At 45.3% G+C, this 25,373-nt stretch overlaps 2 protein-coding genes across 4 annotated transcripts in view; one reads left to right on the forward strand and one right to left on the reverse strand.

The window, feature by feature from the left end:
- The window catches only part of LOC129855357 (ubiquitin carboxyl-terminal hydrolase 24-like), a 48,094-nt gene extending 32,328 nt beyond the window's left edge, over positions 1 to 15,766 (forward strand). For all 3 annotated transcript variants that reach the window (XM_055922925.1, XM_055922926.1, XM_055922927.1), the window contains 21 exons: positions 1,636 to 1,895; positions 3,387 to 3,632; positions 3,747 to 3,845; positions 3,956 to 4,038; positions 4,196 to 4,337; positions 4,457 to 4,785; positions 4,894 to 5,018; positions 5,191 to 5,332; positions 5,419 to 5,569; positions 5,926 to 6,021; positions 6,127 to 6,344; positions 10,672 to 10,969; positions 11,120 to 11,222; positions 11,307 to 11,425; positions 11,730 to 11,843; positions 11,964 to 12,029; positions 12,164 to 12,230; positions 12,355 to 12,433; positions 12,627 to 12,702; positions 12,780 to 12,977; positions 13,173 to 15,766. In XM_055922925.1, the coding sequence (XP_055778900.1) occupies positions 1,636 to 1,895; positions 3,387 to 3,632; positions 3,747 to 3,845; positions 3,956 to 4,038; positions 4,196 to 4,337; positions 4,457 to 4,785; positions 4,894 to 5,018; positions 5,191 to 5,332; positions 5,419 to 5,569; positions 5,926 to 6,021; positions 6,127 to 6,344; positions 10,672 to 10,969; positions 11,120 to 11,222; positions 11,307 to 11,425; positions 11,730 to 11,843; positions 11,964 to 12,029; positions 12,164 to 12,230; positions 12,355 to 12,433; positions 12,627 to 12,702; positions 12,780 to 12,977; positions 13,173 to 13,235 (3,074 nt within the window). In that variant the 3' untranslated portion in view covers positions 13,236 to 15,766. The remainder of the gene's footprint in view (positions 1 to 1,635; positions 1,896 to 3,386; positions 3,633 to 3,746; positions 3,846 to 3,955; positions 4,039 to 4,195; positions 4,338 to 4,456; positions 4,786 to 4,893; positions 5,019 to 5,190; positions 5,333 to 5,418; positions 5,570 to 5,925; positions 6,022 to 6,126; positions 6,345 to 10,671; positions 10,970 to 11,119; positions 11,223 to 11,306; positions 11,426 to 11,729; positions 11,844 to 11,963; positions 12,030 to 12,163; positions 12,231 to 12,354; positions 12,434 to 12,626; positions 12,703 to 12,779; positions 12,978 to 13,172) is intronic.
- An 81-nt stretch (positions 15,767 to 15,847) lies between these two features.
- Positions 15,848 to 17,346, reverse strand: bsnd (barttin CLCNK type accessory subunit beta). Its single transcript, XM_055921980.1, has 3 exons — positions 17,170 to 17,346; positions 16,101 to 16,180; positions 15,848 to 15,956 (listed from the first exon to the last, which is right to left on the reverse strand). Exons 1-3 carry the CDS (start codon positions 17,344 to 17,346, stop codon positions 15,848 to 15,850), a joined length of 366 nt encoding a protein of 121 aa, XP_055777955.1.
- Between the last annotated feature and the right edge of the window lie 8,027 nt (positions 17,347 to 25,373).

Raw genomic sequence — 25,373 nt, forward strand, 5'->3', positions numbered from 1 at the left:
CACTGTCTTCTTGGCGACCTTCAATGCTGCAGACATTTTTTTGTACCCTTCCCTAGATCTGTGCCTCGACACAATCCTGTCTTGGAGCTCTACGGACAATTCCTTCGACCTAATGGCTTGGTTTTTGCGTTGACATGCACTGTCAACTGTGGGACCTTATATAAACAGGTCTGTGCCTTTCCAAATCAAAATGTGGAAGAAGTCAAGGGGTCTGAATACTTTCCCAATGCACTGTACATATACACCATCAGAACACAGTGTGTACACACACACACACACACACACACATCAGAACACAGGCAAGCCATACATACACACATATAGATCAGATCCTTTAGGTTACATTTCCCGAATGCTTTGCAGTGGTAGGGAGACGCTACAGCACAATTGCAAGTTACACTGAACAAAAATATAAACCACATATAAAGTGTTGGTCATGTGGTTCATAAGATTAAATAAATGATCCCAGAAATGTTCCTTACGCACAAAAAGCTTATTTCTCTCAAATTTTGTGCACAAATGTGTTTATCTCCATGTTAGTGAGCATTTCTCCTTTGTCAAGATAATCCATCCACATGAGGTGTGGCATATCAAGAAGCTGATTAAACTGGATGATCATTCCACAGGTGTGCTAGGGACAATTAAAGGCCACTCTAAAGTGGGCAGTTTTGTGTCACACAGCACAATGTCACAGATGTCTCAAGTTTTGAGGGAGTGTATAATTAGCATGAATGTCTAATGTTAATTTCTTTACCATAAGCCACCTCCAACGTTGTTTTAGAGAATTTGGCAGTACGTCCAACCGGCCTCACAACCGCAGACCCACATTTATGGCGTCGTGTTGGCGAGTGGATTGCTGATGTCAACATTGTGAACAGAGTGCCCCATGGTGGCGGTGCGGTTATTGTATGGGCAGACATAAGCCACGTAAAACAAACACAATGCATTTTATCGATGGCAATTTGAATGGCGAGATCCTGAGGCCCATTGTCGTGCCTGTCATCGGTCGCCATAACCTCATGTTTCAGCATGATAATGGACAACCCCATGTCGCAAGGATCTATACACAGTTCCTGGAAGCGAGAAAAATGTCCCAGTTCTTCCATGGCCTGCATACTCACCACACATGTCACCCATTCACCATGTTTGGGATACTCTGGATCGACGTGTACAACGGTCTTTTCCAGTTCCCGCCAATGTCCAGCAACTTTGCACAGCCATTGAAGAGGAGTGGGATAACATTCCACAGGCCACAATCAACAGCCTGATCAACTCTATGTGAAGGAGATGTGTCGGGCTGCATGAGGCAAATGGTCACACCAGATACTGACTGGTTTTCTGATCCACACCCCTACCTTTTCTTTTCAAGGTATCTGTGACCAACAGATGCATATCTGTTTTCCCAGTCATAGGAAATCTATAGATTTGGGCCTTATTTTTTTTTTTTATTGACTAATGTCCTTATATGAATTGTAACTGTATAATCTTAGACATTTTTGCATGTTGCATTTTTATATTTTTGTTCAGTATCATTTCCTGTCTTCTAACATTACAAGACAGTCCAGGCAGTTCGGATTTCAAAGTCGCTTAATACAAGACGTTCACATTTACAGCATGTGTGTGTTTTCTCCACAGGTCCCTCTCTGATCCAGCAGCTGTTAGATGACTTCCTCTTCCGAGCATCCCGCATCATCCTGAACACGTCTAACCCCGCCTCCAGCTCCCCCCCCAGCCACGACTTCTTCCCCAAGTGCAGTACGGCCAGCAGTAGACTGGCAGCCTACGAGGTGCTGGTGATGCTGGCAGACAGCTCTGTGGCCAACCTACAGCTCATCACCAGAGAACTGCTGTCCATGCACCACCAGTCAGACCCCTCGCTCAGCAAGGAGTTTGACGTGAGTCTCACACACATTTTTTCTCTCATGCGCGCGCGCGTTACACCCACACACAGATGGGTGTAACGGTTCACCAAACCCGCCGTTTGGTACGTTTTACGCTCACGTTTCACAATGTTCAGCATTCACAATGTTCCTGACGTTGTCTGTTGTGACTGGATTGTTATGTTGGGCCTCAAGTTTCCACTCTGATGCTGCATTTGTGGGAGGTGGGAGTTGACCAGTTATGAAGTCGTAAATACCAGTTGGATGCATTCATGTGATTTGAACTCTGTTTGAGAAACACCGATTGGCTAATGGCCAACACACTGCGTCAACCATAAACTAAAAGAACAGCTATCATGCTTGCAAACAAATTATAGAGTTCAAAAACCACATAAGTAGATAGCTTTTTCTTATAAATAATGTTTTGTTGCATTTAACTGCCGAAAATGCTGTTGTACATTTCTTTAGTTGGGGACGTCAGAGGTCAGCATGTGGGTGAAGTGGGTTCTCAGGATGATGTACTAGTTTCCCACTAGTAATTATGAGTTTGACGGCCGTTCAAGTGGATATTTTCCCTCAGTCGTATATGGTAAATTCCCTCTTCCATCTTAGTTACGAACGCACCGTGACACTGCCTCCTTCAGTGCCAGATGGGTACTTGTGACTCATAAAGGGAGCTTGTCTGTAGCATAATACATCTCCTTCCGGGGTAATGTGATAGGCATTAACTGTTAAGTAAGCCCAACACAGTGTACATTGGCCAATTCATGGAAAGCTTTGGCTTGCTTATATAGAGTGGGTAGTCTACTACCTGTTTGCTAAAATGGGTGCGAGAGGGAACTTCGTAACGTTGGCTCGAGTACTTTCAAGAAAAAAACTATTCTCAACCACAGAGAATAGCCTACCTATCGCTCTTGTAAGTTCTTTGGCTCTGTCACAATCAGCTGCCAAGGGCTGTTTGAATGCAGAGGAGGCGATGTGTTGTTTTCTTTGCGTTTCTGTCTCCGGTATACTGGGGTGATGTCGGCGTAAATGTGTCGACCATATTTGAGGCGTTGTCCATCATCGGTGTACTCTACTGGGAAGCCGAAATGTTCCCAAACGGGAGATTTAAACGATGGTGGTGGGAACGTCCAATCCTGGCTTATCGACCCCAGGACAGTTTGAAATGTGGCAATTAAGATTGGAATTTGGATTACAACGTGTCCATAGGCTCTAGTTGTGTTAACGGAATAGCCTGAAATATCTTTTCAGCTCAGATTTACTGGAGACATTGGCCTACCATGCAGCGTAGGCACAGCCTATAGGCCTAGTGTTTTTATGTATTCATTCGGGTGCACAGTGCGGAACAAACGGGGTCTCTGTACCGAACGGTTCTGTATGAATACGTGTGCCGTTACTCCCCTGGTGTGCGTGTAGGACTGAAGCGTTTACAGGTATGTAATGTTTCTACCTTCAGTGTCTAACTCTCTTCTCCTATTCCCTCCTTCCGTGCCCCTCTCCCAGTTCCTCCCGCCGGTGGACAGTCGCTCTGTGTCGGGGTTCGTAGGGTTAAAGAACGGTGGAGCCACCTGCTATATGAATGCTGTTTTCCAGCAGCTGTACATGCAGCCTGGCCTGGCTGAGGCCTTTCTGTCTATAGAGGATGACACGGAGCAGCCAGACGAGAGTGTTTTCTGTCAGGTCCAGTCTCTGTTCGGACACCTGATGGAGAGCAAGCTGCAGTACTACGTCCCTGAGAACTTCTGGAAGGTATCTGAACATGCGCGGACGTGCACACACACTCATTCAAGTACACTACACAGTACATACTCAACTAACTACCCGTGTTTCCTTTGAAAATAACTCATGTTTTTGTTTCTGTAGATCTTTAAGATGTGGAATAAGGAGCTGTATGTACGAGAGCAACAGGATGCTTATGAGTTCTTCACTTCACTGGTGGACCAGTTGGACGAGCACCTTAAGGTTTCACACACTCCACTATTCACATCTACTTATCACACATATTTGTACTATGATGTGACACACACCTTTTATGATTGACATATTGAGATGTTGTCCGTTTTGTTCTTTAGAAAATTGGCCGTGAGCAGTTCTTTAAGAACACTTTCCAGGGAATCTTCTCTGATCAGAAGATCTGCAAAGACTGTCCTCACCGGTGAGCTCACACATGCGTGTACACACACACACACACACACACACACACACACACACACACACACACACACACACACACACACACACACACACACACACACACACACTCAGCCATCACTTCTAAACCCCTAACTATAACCTCTGACCCCTGATCGTAGATATGAGCGAGAGGAGACGTTTATGGCGCTGAACCTGGGTGTGACTTCGTGTCAGAGTCTGGAGATCTCATTGGACCAGTTCGTCAGGGGGGAGGTGCTAGAAGGAACCAACGCCTACTATTGCGAGAAGTGCAAGGAGAAGGTGTGTGTGTGTGTGTTAATGTAGGCATAAAGAGAATGTGTGTGTAAACAGGATGTTTACTAAGTCGATGTCCAGTGTTAGTGTACATGTACGTTAACTTGGTGTGTGTATCTCTCCAGCGTACCACAGTGAAGCGCACCTGCATTAAGTCCCTGCCCAGTGTTCTCTGTATCCATCTGATGCGTTTCGGCTTCGACTGGGAGAGCGGACGCTCCATCAAATACGACGAGCAGATCAGGTTTCCCTGGGTGCTGAACATGGAGCCCTACACAGTGTCTGGCATGGCTCGTCAGGATGGGGGGGCGGAGGGGGGAGAGGGCCGGGGGGAGGCAGGTGGCTCACCCAGGAAGAAGGTCACTATCTCTGAGAACTACGAGCTGGTGGGAGTCGTAGTCCACAGCGGACAGGCACACGCTGGACATTACTACTCCTTCATAAAGGACCGACGGTGAGAGACTAACAATTAAGTGTTATAAACAAATATCATATTTTTAAGACAAGGAAATTACATTGATCATAAATAGTCACCTTACCATTCTGCTCTCCTCTCCTGTAGGGGAAGTGCTAGAGGAAGGTGGTATAAGTTTAATGACAATGTGGTCGAGGAGTTTGACATGAACGATGAGACACTGGAATACGAGTGCTTTGGAGGAGAGTACCGGCCTAAAGTCTACGATCAGTGTAAGTCCTATTTAGGTAGACCAAATAGTGGATGTAAATGGAACATTCACAGCGCTAACATTTTTAGGGTCCCTCTGGGTAGTGTCCTTGGTCCACTTTTTTTCAGTTCCTTCTGTACATTAATGACAAACTTATAAAATATCCAACCTAACATCACTTTGTTTGTGTGTAGCTAACCCCTACCCGGATGTGCGGCGGCGGTATTGGAACGCCTACATGTTGTTCTACCAGAGGATCAGTGACCAGAACTCTCCTGTTCTCCCTAAGAAGAGCAGAGTCAGCGTCATGAGGCAAGAGGCAGAAGACCTCACGCTGTGAGTCTCACACACACAGCCTACATACACACACCTCATGCACACACACACACAACTCACACTGTAACCCTCTCTCTTCCATGTAGTTCGGCGCCCTCTAGCCCAGACGTCAGTCCCCAGTCGTCCCCTCGCCCTGCCAGGGCCAACAATGACCGTCTCTCTGTCCTGACCCGCCTCGTACGGAAGGGAGAGAAGAAAGGACTGTTTGTGGAGAAGATGCCTGCAAGGATCTACCAGGTAACTACACTGGACTGGTTCGGTGGACCACATTTTGTAATCAGTCACCTTGCCTGAGACCTGAGGACTTTAAAAAAGCACCCTGTGTTAATGCCTAGGCTTTAGCCCAGTTCGCTAATCAAATGTTATTGGTCACATACACATATTTAGCGGATGTTATTCTGGGTGGAGCGAAATGCTTTTGTTCCTAGCTCCAACAGTGCAGTATAACACTGTCTTGTGGCACACAGACAAACTCCTCTCCCCTTCGCCCTCCATTTCTGTGTTTCTCTCTCTCTCTGTGTTTGTCTCTCTCTGTGTCTCTCTCTGTGTCCCTCTCTCTCTCTGTGTCTCTCTCTGTCTATACATCTCTATAGATGGTGAGAGATGAGAACCTGAAGTTTATGAAGAACAGAGATGTGTACAACAGCGACTACTTCAACTTCACTCTGTCACTGGCCTCCGTCAACGCGGTATGTGTTTGTGTGTGTGTAAGATAAACAGAGACGTGTCTGCATAATTCAAAGTTATGCCTGACTCTTTTAAAACTGTTCTTATAAGGTGTGTGTGTGTTGCAGACAAAGCTGAAGCACCCAGCCTATCAGGCCATGGCCAGAGTCAGTCTCCAGCTAGCAGTCCACTTCCTGTTCCACACCTACCTCCACACCAAAAAGAAGCTGCGGGTGGACACAGAGGAGTGGATGACTACGGTGGAGGTGCTTCTGTCTAAAAGCAGTGAAGCCTGTCACTGGATGGCTCAGTACCTGGTGGGACCTGAGGGACGAGAGATCACCAAGTCAGTACTACTATAGTACTGCTATTATACTACTATTCTACTACTTAGAGCTGTTGCGGTGACCGTATTACCGTCACACCGGCAGTCATGAGTTATGTGACCATTGAGTCACGGTAATCTCCTCTTATGCACTTTGAACATGTTGGTAGTACCCAGCTCCCTAACGACCGTCAGGTCATAATGGCCTGCTACTCAGGGCTCTATTGTTCCTCTAACCACTCTGACATCAATGCACATGAAATCAGAAATCACATCAAACACTTATCAAAACAGTATCATGCTTTTAAAACTCACCATTAGGCAAAAAATATTTACCTCACTGTGATCAATTTGAAGAAAGAAGTTCAACAACAGGTTGAAACTGAGTGGAGAATGTGGTCGTTGTGGATGTTTCAATGCCAAACGCAGTGACATGGACAGCCCTTTCTAAGGTGATGATTCAGTCCAAGTGTTTAAAATGTTGCATGTAGAACCTTCATTTGCATATTAGAGCTTATGCAAACTCTTTCAAATAGTCAATAGCCTATAGTCGCATCATGAAGCCCATTTTATGTTTTGATTCTGAAGACAGACAGGTTTGTATAATTCAAAACTAAATCTAGAGTATAAGACCTGTTTCAAATGATCACTTTTATGCTCAACGAAACCACTTCATATGCGCACTTGCTCCGGAATGGGATTTTTTATTTATTTAATTATATTCAATTATATTATTCTAACAAAAAAAATCGGATATAAAATAATGGGACTTATAGGCATATATTTTCTGCAAAATGAACTAGCCTACAGCCTATGGCATGGTGCATATCCAGAAAGCATACATTAGGCCGATTCCTATTCTGTTCTTCTGAATATATTTTCTTCATATCATAATGTTTATTTTAGACCAGACTAAAATAAATAATGGATTTATTGTGATGGTGTATATTAAATAGATTTATTCAACTTTTTGAATGTAGATGTTCCAAAGGCGCACATCGCCAGGTGGTAAGGGTAGGTAACAACACATCTGCCTCGCTGATCCTCAACATGGGGGTCCCTCAGGGGTGCGTGCTCAGTCCCTTCACCCATGCCTGAATGACCAAGCACAACTCCCAACACCAAGTTTTCCGACGACACAACAGTGGTAGGCCTGACAACGATGAGAAAGCCTATAGGGAGGTGGTCAGAGACGCCAGGATAACATCTCCCTCAACGTGATCAGGACAAAGGAGATGATCGTGGACTACAGGAAAATAAGGGCAGAGCACGCCCCCATTCTAAATCGACAGGGCTGTAGTGGCGCAGGTTGAGGGCTTCCAAGTTCCTTGGTGTCCACATCACCAACGAACGATCATGGTCCAAACACAACAAGACAGTTGTGAAGAGGGCACAACAATGATTATGGCCCCTCCGGATATTGAAAAGATTCAGCATGGGTCCTCAGATCCTCAAAAGGTTGTACAGCTGAACCATCGAGAGCATCCTGACTGATTGCGTCACCACCTGGTATGGCAACTGCTCGGCCTCCGACCGCAAGGTACTACAGAGGGTAGTGCATACGGCCCAGTACATCACTGGGACCAAGCTTCCTGCCATCCAGGACCTCTATACCAGGTGGTGTCAGAGGAAGGCCCTAAAAATTGTCAAAGACTCCAGCTAATCTAGTCATAGACTGTTTTCTCTGCTACCGCACGACAAGCGGTATCCGGAGCGCCAAGTCCAGGTCCAAGAGGCTTCTTAAGTTTCTACCCCCAAGCCATAAGACTCCTGAACAAACAATCAAATTGCTACCCGGACTATTTCCATTGCCCCCCCATTTTTACGCTGCTGCTACTCTGTTTATTGTCTATACATAGTCACATTACCTCTACGTACATATTGCCCTCAATTAATTTGACTAACCTGTGCCCCCGCACATTGACTCTGTACCGGTGTATATAGCCTCGCTACTGTTATTCTATTGTTGCTCTTTAATTATTTAAATTATTTTTATTTTTTACTTCAGTTAAAGTATTTACTAAAATACTTATTTTTCTGAACTGCGTTGTTGGTTAAGGGCTTGTAAGTAAGCATTTCAATGTAAGGTCCACACCTGTTGTATTCGGTGCATGTGACAAATAACATTTGATTTAATTTGTATGTGTAGAGACCTGAAGATGCCAAACAAATATTTGTTAATTAATGGTAAATTGCCAGCATTTCTCTATGGCTGGCCATGCTTTCCTCCTAGCTACCCCAACACCGGCCAACAGCTCCGCCCACCCGCAGCTACTTGCGCGAGCCTCCCCAGCTTCTCCTTCACCCAAATCCAGATAGCAGATGTTCTGAAAGAGCTGCAAAACCTGAACCCGTACAAATCAGCTGGGCTAGACAATCCAGACCCTCTCTTTCTAAAACTATCCGGCGCAATTGTTGCAACCCCTATTACCAGTCTGTTCAACCTCTCTTTCGTATCGTCCGAGATTCCTAAAGATTGGAAAGCTGCCACGGTCATCCCCCTCTTCAAAGGGGGTGACACTCTAGACCCAAACTGTTATAGACCTATAGCCGTCCTGCCCTGCCTTTCTAAAGTCTTCGAAAGCCAAGTTAATAAACAGATCACTGACCATTTCGAATCCCACCGTACCTTCTCCGCTGTGCAATCTGGTTTCCGAGCTGGTCACGGGTGCACCTCAGCCACGCTCAAGGTACTAAACGATATCATAACCGCCATCGATAAAAGACATTACTGTGCAGCTGTCTACATCGACCTGGCCAAGGCTTTCGACTCTGTCAATCACCGTATTCTTATCGGCAGACTCAATAGCCTTGGTTTCTCAAATGACTGCCTCGCCTGGTTCACCAACTAACTCGCAGATAGAGTTCAGTGTGTCAAATCGGAGGGCCTGTTGTCCGGACCTCTGGGAGTCTCTATGGGGGTACCACAGGGTACAATTCTCGGGCCGACTCTTTTCTCTGTATATATCAATGATGTCACTCTTGCTGCGGGTGATTCCCTGATCCACTTCTACGCAGACGACGCCATTCTGTATACGTCTGGCCCTTCTTTGGACACTGTGTTAACTAACCTCCAAACGAGCTTCCATGCCATACAACACTCCTTCCGTGGCCTCCAACTGCTCTTAAATGCTAGTAAAACCAAATGCATGCTTTTCAACCGTTCGCTACCCGCCCGCCCGACTAGCATCACTACCCTGGACGGTTCTGACCTAGAATATGTTTACAACTACAAATACCTAGGTGTCTGGCTAGACTGTAAACTCTCCTTCCAGACTCATATTAAACATCTCCAATCCAAAATCAAATCTAGAATCGGCTTTCTATTTCGCATCAAAGCCTCCTTCACTCGCGCCGCCAAACTTACCCTAGTAAAACTGATTATCCTACCGATCCTCGACTTCGGTGATGTCATCTACAAAATAGCATCCAATACTCTACTCGGCAAACTGGATGCAGTCTATCACAGTGCCATCCGTTTTGTTACCAAAGCCCCTTATACCACCCACCACTGCAACCTGTATGCTCTCGTCGGCTGGCCCTCGCTACATATTCGTCGCCAGTCCCACTGGCTCCAGGTCATCTATAAGTCTATGTTAGGTAAAGCTCCGCCTTATCTCAGCTCACTGGTCACTATAACAACACCCATCCGTAGCACGCGCTCCAGCAGGTATATCTCACTGGTCATCCCCAAAGCCAACACCTCCTTTGGCCGACTTTTCTTCCAGTTCTCTGCTGCCAGTGACTGGAACTAATTGCAAAAATCACTGAAGCTGGAGACTTATATTTACCTCAGTAACTTTAAACATCAGCAATGTGAGCAGCTAACCGATCGCTGCAGCTGTAAATAGTCCATCTGTAAATAGCCCACCCAATCTACCTACCTCATCCCCATATTGTTTTTATTTACTTTTCTGCTCTTTTGCACACCAGTATCTCTACTTGCACATCATCTCCTCATTTATCACTCCAGTGTTAATCTGCTAAATTGTAATTACTTCGCTGCTATGGCCTATTTATTGCCTACCTCCTCACGCCATTTGCACACACTGTATATAGACTTTCTTTTTTTTCTATTGTGTTATTGACTACGCTTGTTTAATCCATGTGTTGCACTGCTTTGCTTTATCTTGGCCAGGTCGCAGTTGTAAATGAGAACTTGTTCTCAACTAGCTTACCTGGTTAAATAAAGGTGAAATCATTTATTTATTTTAAATACTATAATACTACTACTCTACACAGAACCACTGTAGTACTACTACTTATATCTTACATTTCTACTCATCAATCTAACTGATCTTCTCTTTCTCTCCCTCACCTCTTCTTTTTCTCTCCTCCCCCCTTCCAGAGTGTGTCTGTTGGAGTGTGGGGTGAGGGAGGTGAGGGTCGTAGTGGCAGCCATCTTGGAGAAGACCTTAGAGAGTGCGCTCCACTTCGCTGACACTGGATTAGACAGCCTGACCGACGCGCTCCTCTCCCTATTGGACAAAGACGTTCCTGAGAACGTCAAACACTGCAACCAATACTTCAGCCTCTTCAGCAACTTTGCTCAGAGAGGCTCTGGTCCGTGCCATTTGTTGTTGAAACACTCAGCGTATCGCAGGATGCTCATCTTTCTCCTCGGACCCAACAGACAGAACAACCAGGTACTCACAGCACACACACTCAATTCTTACTCCGCTGCAGAGAAATGCATATGACAGGATGTTGATGGTTCTGGAAGTGAATGACCTTTTTTCCCACTCTCTCTCTCTGTCCCTCGCTCCCTGTTCCTGTGATTCCTTCTCCCACTCTAGAATCGCAGGTGGAGTCCAGCCCAGGCCAGAGAGTTCCTGCACCTCCACTCCACTCTGGCCCTGATGACTCTCTACTCAGACCTCAACACACAGCACACACATGGTAACACACTCGCCTTACCGCAGTTAGGATGGTTCCATAATACGCTGATGTGTGTAACCTGATGTGATTGTGTGTGTTTCTCAGATCAAGGTGTGTGTAAGCTGATTGTGAGCAGTATCCCTGCCTCCTCCCGCCTCCTCCCCCTCGACGCTGACATCATGGCCTCGCTCTTCAGCCCCGAGGGACAGCCTTACCTGCTAGAGGTAACATACACACGGTCTCACACACACGCACACTGAGGAGTATTTCTGTCTGTAATAAAGCCCTATTGTGGGGGAAAACTCATTCTGATTGGCTTGGACCGGCTCCCCAGTGGGTGCCCTCCCAGGCCCATCCCTAGCTGCGCCCTTGCCCAGTCATGTGAAATCCATAGATTAGTGCCTAATGAATTTATTTCAATTGACTTATTTCCTTTATATGAACTGTAACCCAGTAAAATCGTTGAAATTGTAATATTTTAGTTCAGTGTATATGGAAGAGGCAGTTATATATTTTGTGTGGCTGTAGGTGATGTTTGCGATGCGGGAGTTGTCCGGCCCTCTGACTGTGCTGATAGAGATGGTGATGTACTGCTCCTTCTGTAACGAACCCTTCTCCCTCGGAGTACTACAGCTGCTCAAGGTAAGAACTACCAGTTGTGAACAAATCCATTTCCACAGATGACTCCAAATCCCAGCACAAAACACATCATTACTATTCTGATCTGTGTGTGTGTGTGTGTGTGTACATTTATGTATATAGACCCAGTTGGAGACCGCTCCACCCCATGAGTTGAAGAACGTGTTCCAGCTGCTGCAAGAGCTGCTGGTGAGTGACCGCTGTCAATCAAACCTGTCTGTGCATTAGGGTTGAGCGATTTAACAGAAAATAATTTGTTTGGGATGGGGAATCCATGCCCCGACGACGCGGTGTAATACACACGGTGTAACGTGTGTTCTCAGGTGGTAGAGGACGCTCTCCAGACCCAGAGACTGAAGTACGCCTTTGAGTCAGAGAAAGGCCTGCTAGGTAGGCTACCTTCCACTGGAAGTGTGTGCAGGGCGTGTGTATTTGTAAGGCGTGTGCAGGGCGTGTGTATTTGTAAGGCGTGTGGAGAGCGTAAGTGTGTGTGATACTCTTCTCTTGTTTGCAGCATTGATGCACCAGAGTAACAACGTGGACAGCAGCCGCTGCTACCAGTGTGTCAAGTTCCTGGTTACCCTGGCACAGAAGTGAGTTCCTCCAGAGACCAGGAAATATGTTCATGTCGCCACCCTTTTGTCTCGGGCTGAAAATATTGAATGGAAGTAGATTTGAACGTTGCAGCAAGTACATGAAAGTAACAAAGAAATTTCAGTTCAGTTAAAACCTCTAATTTCATACTTCCTGATTTCACATCAAGTGTTTGTCTGTCTCTTTCTCCAGGTGTGCTCCTGCTAAGGACTATTTTAAAGATCTGTCTGGTCACTGGAGCTGGGCAGTGCAGTGGTTGCAGAAAAAGGCAAGCATCAAGCACACAATTTCAGATGTTTGTGTGTGTAGAGTATGGGTTAGTGTAACAGTGTGTGTTTCTGTCAGATGTCAGAACACTACTGGACTCCTCAGAGCAACGTGTCCAATGAGACGTCTACAGCCAAAACGTTCCAGCGCACCATCTCAGCCCAGGACACGCTGGCCTACGCCACAGCACTGCTCAACGAGAAGGAGCCATCTGGCAGCAGCAACGGCTCTGACGGCAGCCCAGCCAACGAGAACGCAGACCGCAGCCTCCGACAGGTACAGCTTCACAGAGAGGTAGCAAGTATGAAGAGCTCAGTAGCGGGCCTAGAATAGAGACTTGTCACTTCTCAGGACTGGGTTGAGCTCAAAATCTTGGCTGGAGAGTTTTGTATGAATCGGTTTCATAAAGATCTCTTACTCTGAGATGTCACGTCTCCTGTAATCTCTCTCTCCCCTCTTTCTATATCTCAGGGTTCCGAGTCTCCCATGATGCTCGGTGATTCAAAGAGTGATCTGGAGGATGTCGACCCTTAGCTCCTCCTACCAGACACAATCCCTCCAATGGAGAGAAGGCTCCAGACAGCCAATCAAAAGACTGCTTTTCACCTCTGATTGGCCAGAGTTTTGAGGGAGAGGCCCGCTACAGCCTGGTCGGCGGAGCGACAAAGGATGCGTGAAATATCTTGAGTGACTTCCGGCCAGACTAATGGAATCAGAGCTGGAGGAGAGTTTACAGACCAGACTAATGGAATCAGAGCTGGAGGAGAGTTTACAGACCAGATTAATGGAATCAGAGCTGGAGGAGAGTTTACAGACCAGATTAATGGAATCAGAGCTGGAGGAGAGTTTACAGACCAGATTAATGGAATCAGAGCTGGAGGAGAGTTTTGAGACCAGATTAATGGAATCAGAGCTGGAGGAGAGTTTTGAGACCAGACTAATGGAATCAGAGCTGGAGGAGAGTTTCGAGACCAGACTAATGGAATCAGAGCTGGAGGAGAGTTTTGAGACCAGACTAATGGAATCAGAGCTGGAGGAGAGTTTCGAGACCAGACTAATTGAATCGGAGCTGGAGGAGAGTTTTGAGACCAGACTAATGGGTTACAGTGCAGTTTATTATTTTACTGGCTGAGTCAGAAATGTCACCCCTTTGCCTTTGTAGTTCACTACTTTTGGCCAAAGGTTCAGTGACAGCTAGTGGTACTGAACTGTATAAGCCAAAGGTTCAGTGACAGCTAGTGGTACTGAACTGTATAGGCCAAAGGTTCAGTGACAGCTAGTGGTACTGAACTGTATAGGCAAAAGGGTGTCATTTCAGGTGTAGCCACTATTGTCTCACAAGGAAGGGATGGGTTTGTTTTGTAAGTTGTTGCTCATATTTGCCAATGTAACTAAACAGACCATATTCGTTATTGTAAAGATCTGTTCGATAGCTGTAATTTGAAATGTAAGATACTATTTTAAAGTCTCCTGTGCTCCACTCTGTAGAGGTGTGTATGTGTGAGCCCGCTGTATGACCTGCTCTGGAAGAACACACACGCACACATGCACACACATATGTTTAACCAGGGTTTTTAAGTATGCACTTTATAGTCCACCCCAGTCTATAGTGGAGTAGAGCAACAGTGATCAGGTCCGCTAGAGCAGCTTAACCATCCTCAACACACACACCATCACACGCACCTGTCTTTCTTTTGGTGTTAGCACTTCTTATCACATCAAACTGAGTTTTCAGCTTCTTACACACACACACACACACACACACACACACACACACACAGTACACATAGCCGATGCCATCGTAGAGAACACGGGCTCCTATGGCTATGTCTGTTGCTCCGGTAACCACAGTGGTATCTAGGATGACGCAGTCTACAGAGGATTCTAGAACACGAATGGAACCAAGCCAACCAACCATTCAGCGCTCTCCCTTCCCCTACAGCGAACCACAGCGCTGGATTTTAGGTATTTTAATTTCTTTGTTTTTGGTTTCTTCTGACGTCACTGTACTCATGCCTTATGCCGCCACCACCACTGCCCTGTGACACACACACACACACCAGAGAGAAGGTCATCGTGCCACCCAGAGGAGAGATCAGGAGCAAGTTTTACTTTGGGTGCCAATGAAATACACACACTGTCTTCCCCTCTTTTTTATTTATATATATATATATATACACACACACACACACCATACTCTCTGTGCTTTATCATTATTATTTGGCGCTGGGTTTTTCTTTTTTTGCCTTTTTATCTTTGTCTGTTCAGGTTTGCCTTTGAACACAGAGGGGCATAACCTCTGACCCCTAAGCTCTGATACCAAACCCCACCCCACCTGGACCTCTGACCGCTAACCTCTTGACCTAACCCAACTCCTGGGAGAATTCTAGTGCCTTCATCTCCCAACTCCCCTCACCTCTCTGAAATCAAATTTTATTGGTCACATACACGTGTTTAGCAGATGTTTTTGTGGGTGTAGTGAAATACAAAGTTTCCTAAGAGCTCGAAGCGAGGCATCCCTCTGTCGGTGCCATTTTTAAGCATCCCTCCTCCCCCTCACACTTCTCACCCTTGTCCATCTCACACCAATCCCCTACCTGGCAACAGATGACTTTCTATAATGAACTGTGTGTATGTTACCATGCTGCGTATTGACCAGCAGACTGACCGGCCCTAGTCCTGCTCTTAGAAGGCTGTGTCAGAGCTTTCAGGTGTGTTCTAGGTCTGGTGTGCCAGTGACACAGCACTCCTCACTCAGAGCCTACTGCTCAGTTTGACCCTCAACAGCATCTGTAGTACTTCTCAGAACAGTACCAACCAATCAATAATTTATTTGTATCTGTGGTGTGTAGTGGGGGGGTTAAGGGGGGGAGGGAGGGATGGAATTACGGAATGACATGGATCCAGGTTTTTATTCTGTCTCATTCTGCTTTGAGCGTCACTCCTGCTGAAGGCCAGTCCGAGGCAGGACCATTCATGTTGAAACCCAGTTTTCATTTGTACATCAGTTTGATTATGGGGAAATTTGATATAAAATAAACTGGAATGCCCAACTGTTTCGTAAACCTTGTCTTGTTCTTTGTGTGTCTGTGAAACAGGAGTGATCACAGTAAAATATAAAATCCATAAAAGATGTTTATTTCAGGTCAAGCCAGGTGTAGTATGGGACAGCTGTGGGAAGAGTGGAGCTGGAGGACCAGAGGGACAGACAGGGCAGGGCTGACCTTGTTATCATGGAAACCAGCCAGTGTAACTCTGAGAGAGAGAGAGAGAGAAGGGGGAGATACGTCAGTCTTGTATCTCAATGCTCAATCACAAATATACATTCATGATCACATTACTTCCTAGTAATACTACATATATATTATAGTATATTACTGGAGTGTGTGTATACAGCACCTGATGTTTTTCTCCCCTGCATCAGCATCCATGCTGTCCTTGGCTCCCCTCTCCTCCAGGCTCTGAGAGATCATCACCACCTGACACACAGAAACACAGATTTAATGACCATGTTTGTTTATTCCATGCACATGCTCATTCTGTGTTTATTATGGCTCTGGGAGACTACTATACTGAACAAAAAAATAAATGTAACATGCTACAATTTCAAAGATTTTACTGAGTTAGTTTGGAGAAGGAAATCAGTCAATTGAAATAAATGAATTAGGCCCTAATCTATGGATTTCACATGACTGGCAGGGGCGCAGCCATGGGTGGGAGTAGGCCATCCCACTGGGGATCCAGGCCCAGCCAATCAGAATGATTTTTCCCCCCACAAAAGGGCTTTATCAAAGACAGAAATACTCCTTAGCACTCTTCTCAGATGATCCTGCAGGTGAAGAAGCCGGATGTGGAGGTCCTGGGCTGGCGTGGTTACACATGGTCTGCGGTTGTACGGCCGGTTGGATGTACTGCCAAATCCTCTAAAATGACGTTGGAGGCGGCTTATGGTAGAGAAATGAACATTAAATTCGCTGGCAACAGCTCTATTGAACATTTCCGCAGTCAGCATGCCAATTGTACACTCCCTCAAAACTTGAGATGTCTGTGTGTGTGACAAAACTGCACATTTTAGAGAGTCCTTTTATTGTCACCATGATCATACTGTTTAATCATCTTCTTGATATGCCACACCTGTTAGGGGGAGGGATGATCTAGAAAAGGATAAATAATCACTAACAGGGATGTAAACATGCATATGGAACATTTCTGGGATCTTTTCTTTCAGCTCATGAACATGGTACCAACACTTTACATGTTACGTTCATAGTTTTGTTCAGTATAAATCACAGTTGTCCAAACCACCATCCTGTTCAACACACACATTAATACTTTATCTCTTTCATACACAGATGTAAGGTGGTTCGTGATTGCTTGATTGATAACCTTACCTGGGACCTGAAGACTTGCGTTGGCTGGCTCCCTGAGGTAAGTTTAAACTTGAACATACACACACACCTGTCCTTACCTTAGGGTAGCACTGGCAGAGGCTCCACGCGGTGCCAAGGGTGACCATGATGATCCCCAGAGAGCAGAGTGTTGCGTAGATGTGAGGTCGCTCCTGAGTCATAACGAACAGACCGACTAACAACACACACATCCCCGCCGCGATCAGACCATACCGGTACGGCTTACCCTCCGCCATGCGACCCTGACCAATGAAGTCTGAACCAAACCCACTCCCCCTTACTATGTAGCTTAGCTAAGGCTATGTTATGCTCTAGGTCAGATACTACTGAAGGTGAGGGAGAGAAGGAGGTTCAAGATTTGTAATTCAGCAACAGAGTTCCACTCTGTTGGTTATTACAGCCTGCAGACAGAATAAGGTGTGTGCATGTGGACGTTTATAACTATACTGTGGGGACCAGAAGTCCCCACAAGAATAGTAAACAAACAAAAATCTGACCAACTGGGGACATTTTGTTAGTCCCCACAAGGTCAAATGCTATTTCTAGGGTTGGGTTTTTGGGTTAGGGTTAGGGAAAATAGAATTTTGAATGGGACTGAATTGTTTGTCCCAACAAGGTCAGTTATACAAGACTGTGTGGTTTTAAACAAGTACAGTTCTGACAAGTGGGGATATTTTGCCAGTTCTCACAAGGAAAAATGCTATTTAAGGCTTAGGGTTAGTTTAAGGGTTAGGTTAGGGAAACTATGATTTTGAATGGGAATCAATTGTTTGGTCCCCACAAGAATAATAAAACGTTTGTGTGTGGTGGCCAGTGGTGGGTCACCTTGTCCTACCTCCAGTTCTACTTGAAGTAAATGCTTTCTCAAGGAGAGATGAAGGGGAGAAGGCTGTCATGGTGCCTCTGCTAGGAGGCCCACAACTCCTCCTTCTCCACCGTCCTATTTTCCTCTCCCTTTTATCTCTCTCTCTCTCTCTCTCTCTCTCTCTCTCTCCTTGAAAGCATTTACTTCAAGTGTAAATGAGGTTAGAACATAACAAAGAAACTGAGCAAACATACAGTGCATTTGGAAAGTATTCAGACCCCTTCACTTTTTCCACATTCTGTTACGTTACAGCCTTGTTCTAAAATGTATTAAATATTTTTTCCCTCATCAATCTACACACAATATCCTGTAATGACAAAGTGAAAACAGGTTTCAGAATTTTTTGCACACATTTATTTAAAAAAAAACTGAAATACCTTACTTACATAGGTATTCAGACCCTTTGGTATGAGACTCGACATTGAGCTCAGGTGCATCCTGTTTCCATTGATCATCCTTGAGATGTTTCTACAACTTGATTGGAGTCCACCTGTGGTAAATTCAATTGATTGACATGATTTGGAAAGGCACACACCTGTCTATATAAGGTCCCACAGTTGACAGTGAATGTCAGAGCAAAAACCAAGCCATTAGGTCAAAGGAATTGTCCGTAGAGCTCCGAGACAGGATTGTGTCGAGGCACAGTTCTGGAAAAGGGTACCAAAAAATGTTTTAAGCATTGAAGGTCCCCAAGAACACAGTGGCCTCCATCATTCTTAAATTTAAGAAGTTTGGAACGACAAAGACTCTTCCTACAGCTGGCCGCCTGGCCAAACTGAGCCATCGGGGGAGAAGGGCCTTAGTCAAGGTGGTGACCAAGAACCTGATGGTCACTCTGACAGAGCTCTAGAGTTCCTCTGTGGAGATGGGAGAACCTTCCAGAAGGACAACCATCTCTGCAGCACTCAACCAATCAGGGTTTTATGGTGGAGTGGTCAGACAGAAGCCACTCCTCAGTAAAAGGCACATGACAGCCTGCTTGGAATTTGCCAAAAGGCACCTAAAGGACTATCAGACCATGAGAAACAAGATTCTTTAGCCTGAATACCAAGCGTCACCTCTGGAGGAGACCTGGCACCAGCCCTACGGTGAAGCATGGTGGTGGCAGCCTCATGCTGTGGGGATGTTTTTCAACCGCAGGGACTGGGAGACTAGTCAGGATCGAGGGAAAGATGAGCAGAGCAAAGTACAGAGCGATCCTTGAGGAAAACCTGCACCAGAGCGCTCAGGACCTCAGACAGGAGGCGAAGGTTCACCTTCCAACCAGATAACGACCCTAAGCACACAGCCAAGACAAAGCAGGAATGTCTTCGGGACAAGTATCTAAATGTCCTTGAGTGGCCCAGCCAGAGCCCGGACTTGAACCCGATCTAAAATCTCTGGAGAGACCTGAAAATAGCTGTGCAACGACGCTCCCCATTCAACCTGAGAGTTTGAGAGGATCTGCAGAGAAGAATGGGAGCAACTCCCCAAATACAGGTGTGCCAAGCTTGTAGCGTCAAACCCAAGAAGACTCAAGGCTATAATCCCTGCCAAAGGTGCTTCAACAAAGTACTGAGTAAAGGGTCTGAATACTTACGTAAATGTATTCCGTTTTTTTTTATACATTTGGTCAAAATCTTTAAAAACCTGTTTGTCATTATGGGGTATTGTGTGTAGATTGATGAAAGGGAAAAAACGATTTAATCAATTTTAGAATAAGGCGGTAACGTACCAAAATGTAGAAAAAGTCAAGGGGTCTGAATACTTTCGAATGCACGGTATGCTATAACAATATCTTAACACTCACAACTGAGACACAAACAACTCAGAGATCTTTGGTTATTAATTTACTAAAGTTGATCATGACATCCCATTTAAAAAATGAAGAGAGAGGGGAAAAAAAACTGTTACAAGCGTTTACTACTGTAACAAGGCACTTCTGGTTGAAATCATCTCTGCCCACATTTTATTACATTGTCAAAAAAGCAAATCAGTGAAAATGATATTAATTTTAATATTGTACCTGTAAACCCACCAAAGGAAAAAAAAAATGAGAATCAGTGGTGCATACAAGACCACAGAAGCACACACACTCGCTACATCGCACTCACTCACATATACATACATACACACACACACCTTCTCACTCACACTAGGGAATGACACTTAACTCCCTCCACAGTCACAGCACACAGCTAATGGAGTCCAAGGCCGCAAGAAAGTCTGATTGGGGTTTTAAAGGCTGGCTCCATTGAGACTGGTAGTGAAGGCTTAGTGCTGGCGGTGTGCTGGGCTTGTCGCCTGGTGTAGCACGATGCCACTAAAAAGTCCAAATATATGGCTGCCGGGCAGTCTTAAACTAAAAAGTAACAGCAGCAACAACAATTTTAGGTGATGTAAAGTTGAAAAAAGTATTTATTTGTAAATGACTTAATAAGAGTGCAGTGTATTTACGCTGTAGTAGTCTTAATAGTAGCAATATAACGCACTCATTCTTCAAACAAGTATGTAAACAATGTTGGTGGGTTCAACCCCTTACTGCCTCTGCGTTCCCCTCCATTCCTGAACAATGTCTCTCCCAGCACGGGTGTGCTTTATTTAGCTCACTGTGTAATGGCAGCAAGGGAATGCAACAGAGTCAAAGAACAGTAGTCCCATCCTAGCCCTCAGAGGTCAGAAGGACCTCGGCTCTTCATGACAGAGTCGTAGGAGGGGGGTGCCTCCAGGTCCCAGGGAGGAGGGGTGGGGGGCAAGGGGAGGGGTAGAGAGGGGGTCACTTGCACAGAGTCCTCTGACATCTCTCTACGTATCCGGTCCAACCTCCTAGGGAGAGAGAGACGGATTATAAAGTATCTTGACATATAGTGACAAACTCCCATGTCGTTCAAATTGCATTGTTTCATTGTCTCCTGTCCATCCTGCTCACTGTTATTGACCGTTAATTAACAAACCCATTTAGCATCTCCAGGCCTTCACGCATACAAGCCGCTGATGCGCACCTTTGGAACATCTACATTTTTTTTAAGTATAATAAATCAATTTAATACACAACATCACAATAAATAAATAATTTATTTTAGTCAGGTCTAAAGAAACATTATGATATGGATATAATTTATTTAATTAGAACAGAATATGAGTTGGCCTACTATATGTTATCTGGCTATGTGCCATGCCATAGGCTTGTTCATTTAGCAGGTAAGATATGCTTGTAAATCCCGTGCCATTATTTTCATATTATACGATTTTATAGTAAAAATATAATTGATAATAGCTGCATAAAATAAAGGATATTTTTCCCATTTTGGAGCAATTGCGCATATTAAGTGGCTATATTGAGCATGAAAGTGATCATTTGAAACAGGTCCTATATGCTAGATTTAGAGATTTGACAACTTTAATTGTGAATGATACAACCTTAGAAATCAAAACAGAAACTCAGCAAAAACAGAAACGTCCTCTCACTGTCAACTGCGTTCATTTTCAGCAAACTTAACATGTGTAAATATTTGTATGACCATAACAAGATTCAACAACTGAGACATAAACTGAACAAGTTCCACAGAGGGCCCTAGCCCTCACCCTCCGATCCAACAGGTCCCAGACGTGCTCAATGGCATTGAGATCCGGGCTCTTCGCTGGCCATGGCAGAACACTGACATTCCTGTCTTGCAGGAAATCACTCACAGAACGAATAGTATGGCTGGTGGCATTGTCCTGCTTGAGGGTCATGTCAGGATGAGCCTGCAGGAAGGGTACCACATGAGGGAGGAGGATGTCTTCCCTGTAACGCACAGCGTTGAGATTGCCTGCAATGACAACAAGCTCAGTCCGATGACGCTGTGACACACCGCCCTAGACCATGACGGACCCTCCAACTCCAAATCAATCCCGCTCCAGAGTACAGGCCTCGGTGTAACGCTCATTCCTTCGACGATAAACGCAAATCCGACCATCATCCCTGGTGAGACAAAACCGCGACTCGTCAGTGAAGAGCACTTTTTGCCAATCCTGTCTGGTCCAGCGACGGTGGGTTTGTGCCCATAGGCGACGTTGTTGCCGGTGATGTCCGGGGAGGATCTGCCTTACCACAGGCCTAGAAGCCCTCAGTCCAGCCTCTCTCAGCCTATTGCGGACAGTCTGAGCACTGATGGCGGGATTGTGCGTTCCTGGTGTAACCTGGGCAATTGTTGTTGCCATCCTGTACCTGTCCCGCAGGTGTGATGTTCAGATGTACCGATCCTGTGCAGGTGTTGTTACACGTGGTCTGCCACTGCGACGATGATCAGCTGTACGTCCTGTCTCCCTGTAGCGCTGTCTTAGGCGTCTCACAGTACGGACATTGCAATTTATTGCCCAGGCCACATCTGCAGTCCTCGTGCCTCCTTTTAGCATGCCTAAGGCACGTTCACGCAGATGAGCAGGGACCCTGGGCATCTTCTTTTGGTGTTTTTCAGAGTCAGTAGAAAGGCCTCTTTAGTGTCCTACGTTTTCATAACTGTGACCTTAATTGCCTACCGTCTGTAAGCTGTTAGTGTCTTAACGACCGTTCCACAGGTGCCTGTTCATCAATTGTTTATGGTTCATTGAACAAGCATGGTAAACAGTGTTTGAACCCTTTACAATGGATTTTTACGAATTATCTTTGAAAGACAGGGTCCTGAAAAGGGATGTTTCTTTTTGTGCTGAGTTTATATTGGCTGCATGATGTGCCTATAGGCTATTGATGATTTGAGAAAGTCACAAAAAAAAGCTTGTGCTCTGTTCCTTGTCTCAGGCTGCACAGCTGTTATCTCATCAAGTGGTCATATTTTCAATTTAATCTTGTCTTTACTAATATGTAAAATTCGTTTAGATTTAGATTGGCCCATTATCAAATAGGCAAGAACAGACGCAGAGGGAAAAAGACATTCACTCTGTATGCACTGGAATAGTGAATGGAGGCCACTTTCCTGCTGGTTTGTTTTTCAATCAGGAAGGGTAAACTACTCTGGTTATTTGAATCCTTCCATCAACCACTGTTTGAGGCTCATGCAGCCTCCCGACAGGTGATATTCTACCCAGTACTCTGTCTGCCATGGGCTCTCAAACCCTGTTCCTGCAGCTACCCAGTACTCTGTCTGCCATGGGCTCTCAAACCCTGTTCCTGCAGCTACCCAGTACTCTGTATGCCATGGGCTCTCAAACCCTGTTCCTGCAGCTACCCAGTACTCTGTATGCCATGGGCTCTCAAACCCTGTTCCTGCAGCTACCCAGTACTCTGTATGCCATGAGCTCTCAAACCCTGTTCCTGCAGCTACCCAGTGCTCTGTATGCCATGGGCTCTCAAACCGTGTTCCTGCAGCTACCCAGTGCTTCATTTGGGAAACCAAGTGAAATCTGTTCGGGAACATTGATAGTAACATGTTGTCACAGCTAAAAATATTTAATTAAACTGTTGACAGCCCCTATGCGTGCTCGGAAAGGAAAATGTCCAATACAATTTCACTATAATTGTAAGCTAACTCTGTAAACCACCCTGCACAATCAATGAACCAACCGCATCGCTTAGGCCTATACATTTTTTCCCAGACTCATGGATAGATAGTTTAGAGCGTAGCGTAAGGTAACCAGTCCATCTATCAGGTATCAAGGTAAGACCCAGATGCAGACCGTGTCAAAGTAACAATGTTTATTACAGCAGCAGGGGCAAAAGGTACAGGACAGCAGGCAGGGTCAGCTCAGGAAGAGGTCGGTAATCCAGAGGTGGGGCAAAGGTACAGGACAGCAGGCTCAGGCGGGTGGGTACAGGGTCAGGACAGGCAAGGGTCAAAAACCAGGAGGATGAGAAAGGAGACACTGAGGAAAAGCAGGACCTGACAAAAAAAATGCTGGTTGGCTTGACAAACAAGATGAAATGGCAACAGAGAAAACAGGTATAAATACACAGGGTATAACGGGAAAGATGGGCGACACCTGGACGGGGGTGGAGACAATCACAAAGACAGGTGAAACAGATCAGGGTGACACCATCCAGTATGCATAATAATACAGTCCACACTCAAAGGCGATTACTAGAATTTGTTTGATTTTGGAGTATAGGCTCGACCAATTATGTACCAAAGACATCTTAAATCTGTTTTTTTGTTATGTTTTTCTGCTGTGCGTAATAAGGCATTATGTAACGGACGGCACAATTATTATTTTAATTTGGGGGGGTTCAGGCTTGGGCTCATATATAGGCCTATGTATATGCATAACCTCTAATATACGTATGTATGTTTTTAATTAATCCTCACCTTAGAAAGGGCTGTCCATTTCCTTGTGTTAGGCTTTGAAAGCACACCCAAATGGACCATGTTTTCCACTCAGTTTCAACCCATTGTTGAACTTCTATCTTCAAATTGATCATCACATTGAGGTGAGTTTTAAACGCACAATACTGTTTTGATGATGAGTTTGATGTGATTTTTGATTGCATATGCATTGATGTCAGAGTGGTTACAGGTACAATAAAGTACCAGGCCATTAGGACCTGATGGTCGTTAGTGTGTTTGGTACTACCAATGCATGTTAAATCAAATCAAATCAAAAAATATATTTGTCACATGCTTCCTAAACAACAGGTGAAGACTAACAGTAAAATGCTTACTTACGGGCCCTTCCCAACAATGCAGGGAGAGAAAAAAAGATGAAAAATAGACAACACGAGGAGTGCATAAGAGGAGATTGGTCCCGTGTGGCTCAGTTGGTAGAGCATGGCGCTTGCAACGCTAGGGTTGTGGGCTCATTCCCCACGGGGGGACCAGGATGAATATGTATGAACTTTCCAATTTGTAAGTCGCTCTGGATAAGAGCGTCTGCTAAATGACTTAAATGTAATGTAAATGAGATTACCATGACTCAACGGTCACGTGAAATTTTACTGCGGTCATGACTCATGACTGCCGTAACAGCCCAGTGTGTGTGTGTTTACCTCTGGATGGCCAGGGCCTGGTGTGGGCTGTAGCGTGTTCCTGTGCGGGGGTGTAACAGGAAGTGTCCAGGTACGTCCAACACCTGTAGCGTGGTCATGACAATACAGAGTCCCGCGGTGGACAGTGTTGCTCCGGTAACAGCCATCAGCACCCCCAGCCAGAGGGCTGGACCTTGCAGAGTCAGGAAACCCCCTACTACCTACATACATACATACATACATACATACATACATACATACATACATACATACATACATACATACATACATACACACATACATATATACATACATACATACACACATACATACATACAGTAAGCCAGGACACCATCTTTATACTTGTTAACAAAATAAACACACACACAGCTAGAATGCTGCACCCTCCTACCATCATCACTGGGCCTATAGATAGCAGCATGCCCTGGGGAGATGGCCTCCTTCTCTCCCCCTGTCTGCCT

Source organism: Salvelinus fontinalis, chromosome 5, assembly GCF_029448725.1.
Source record: "Salvelinus fontinalis isolate EN_2023a chromosome 5, ASM2944872v1, whole genome shotgun sequence".
Taxonomy (NCBI): Eukaryota; Metazoa; Chordata; class Actinopteri; order Salmoniformes; family Salmonidae; genus Salvelinus; species Salvelinus fontinalis.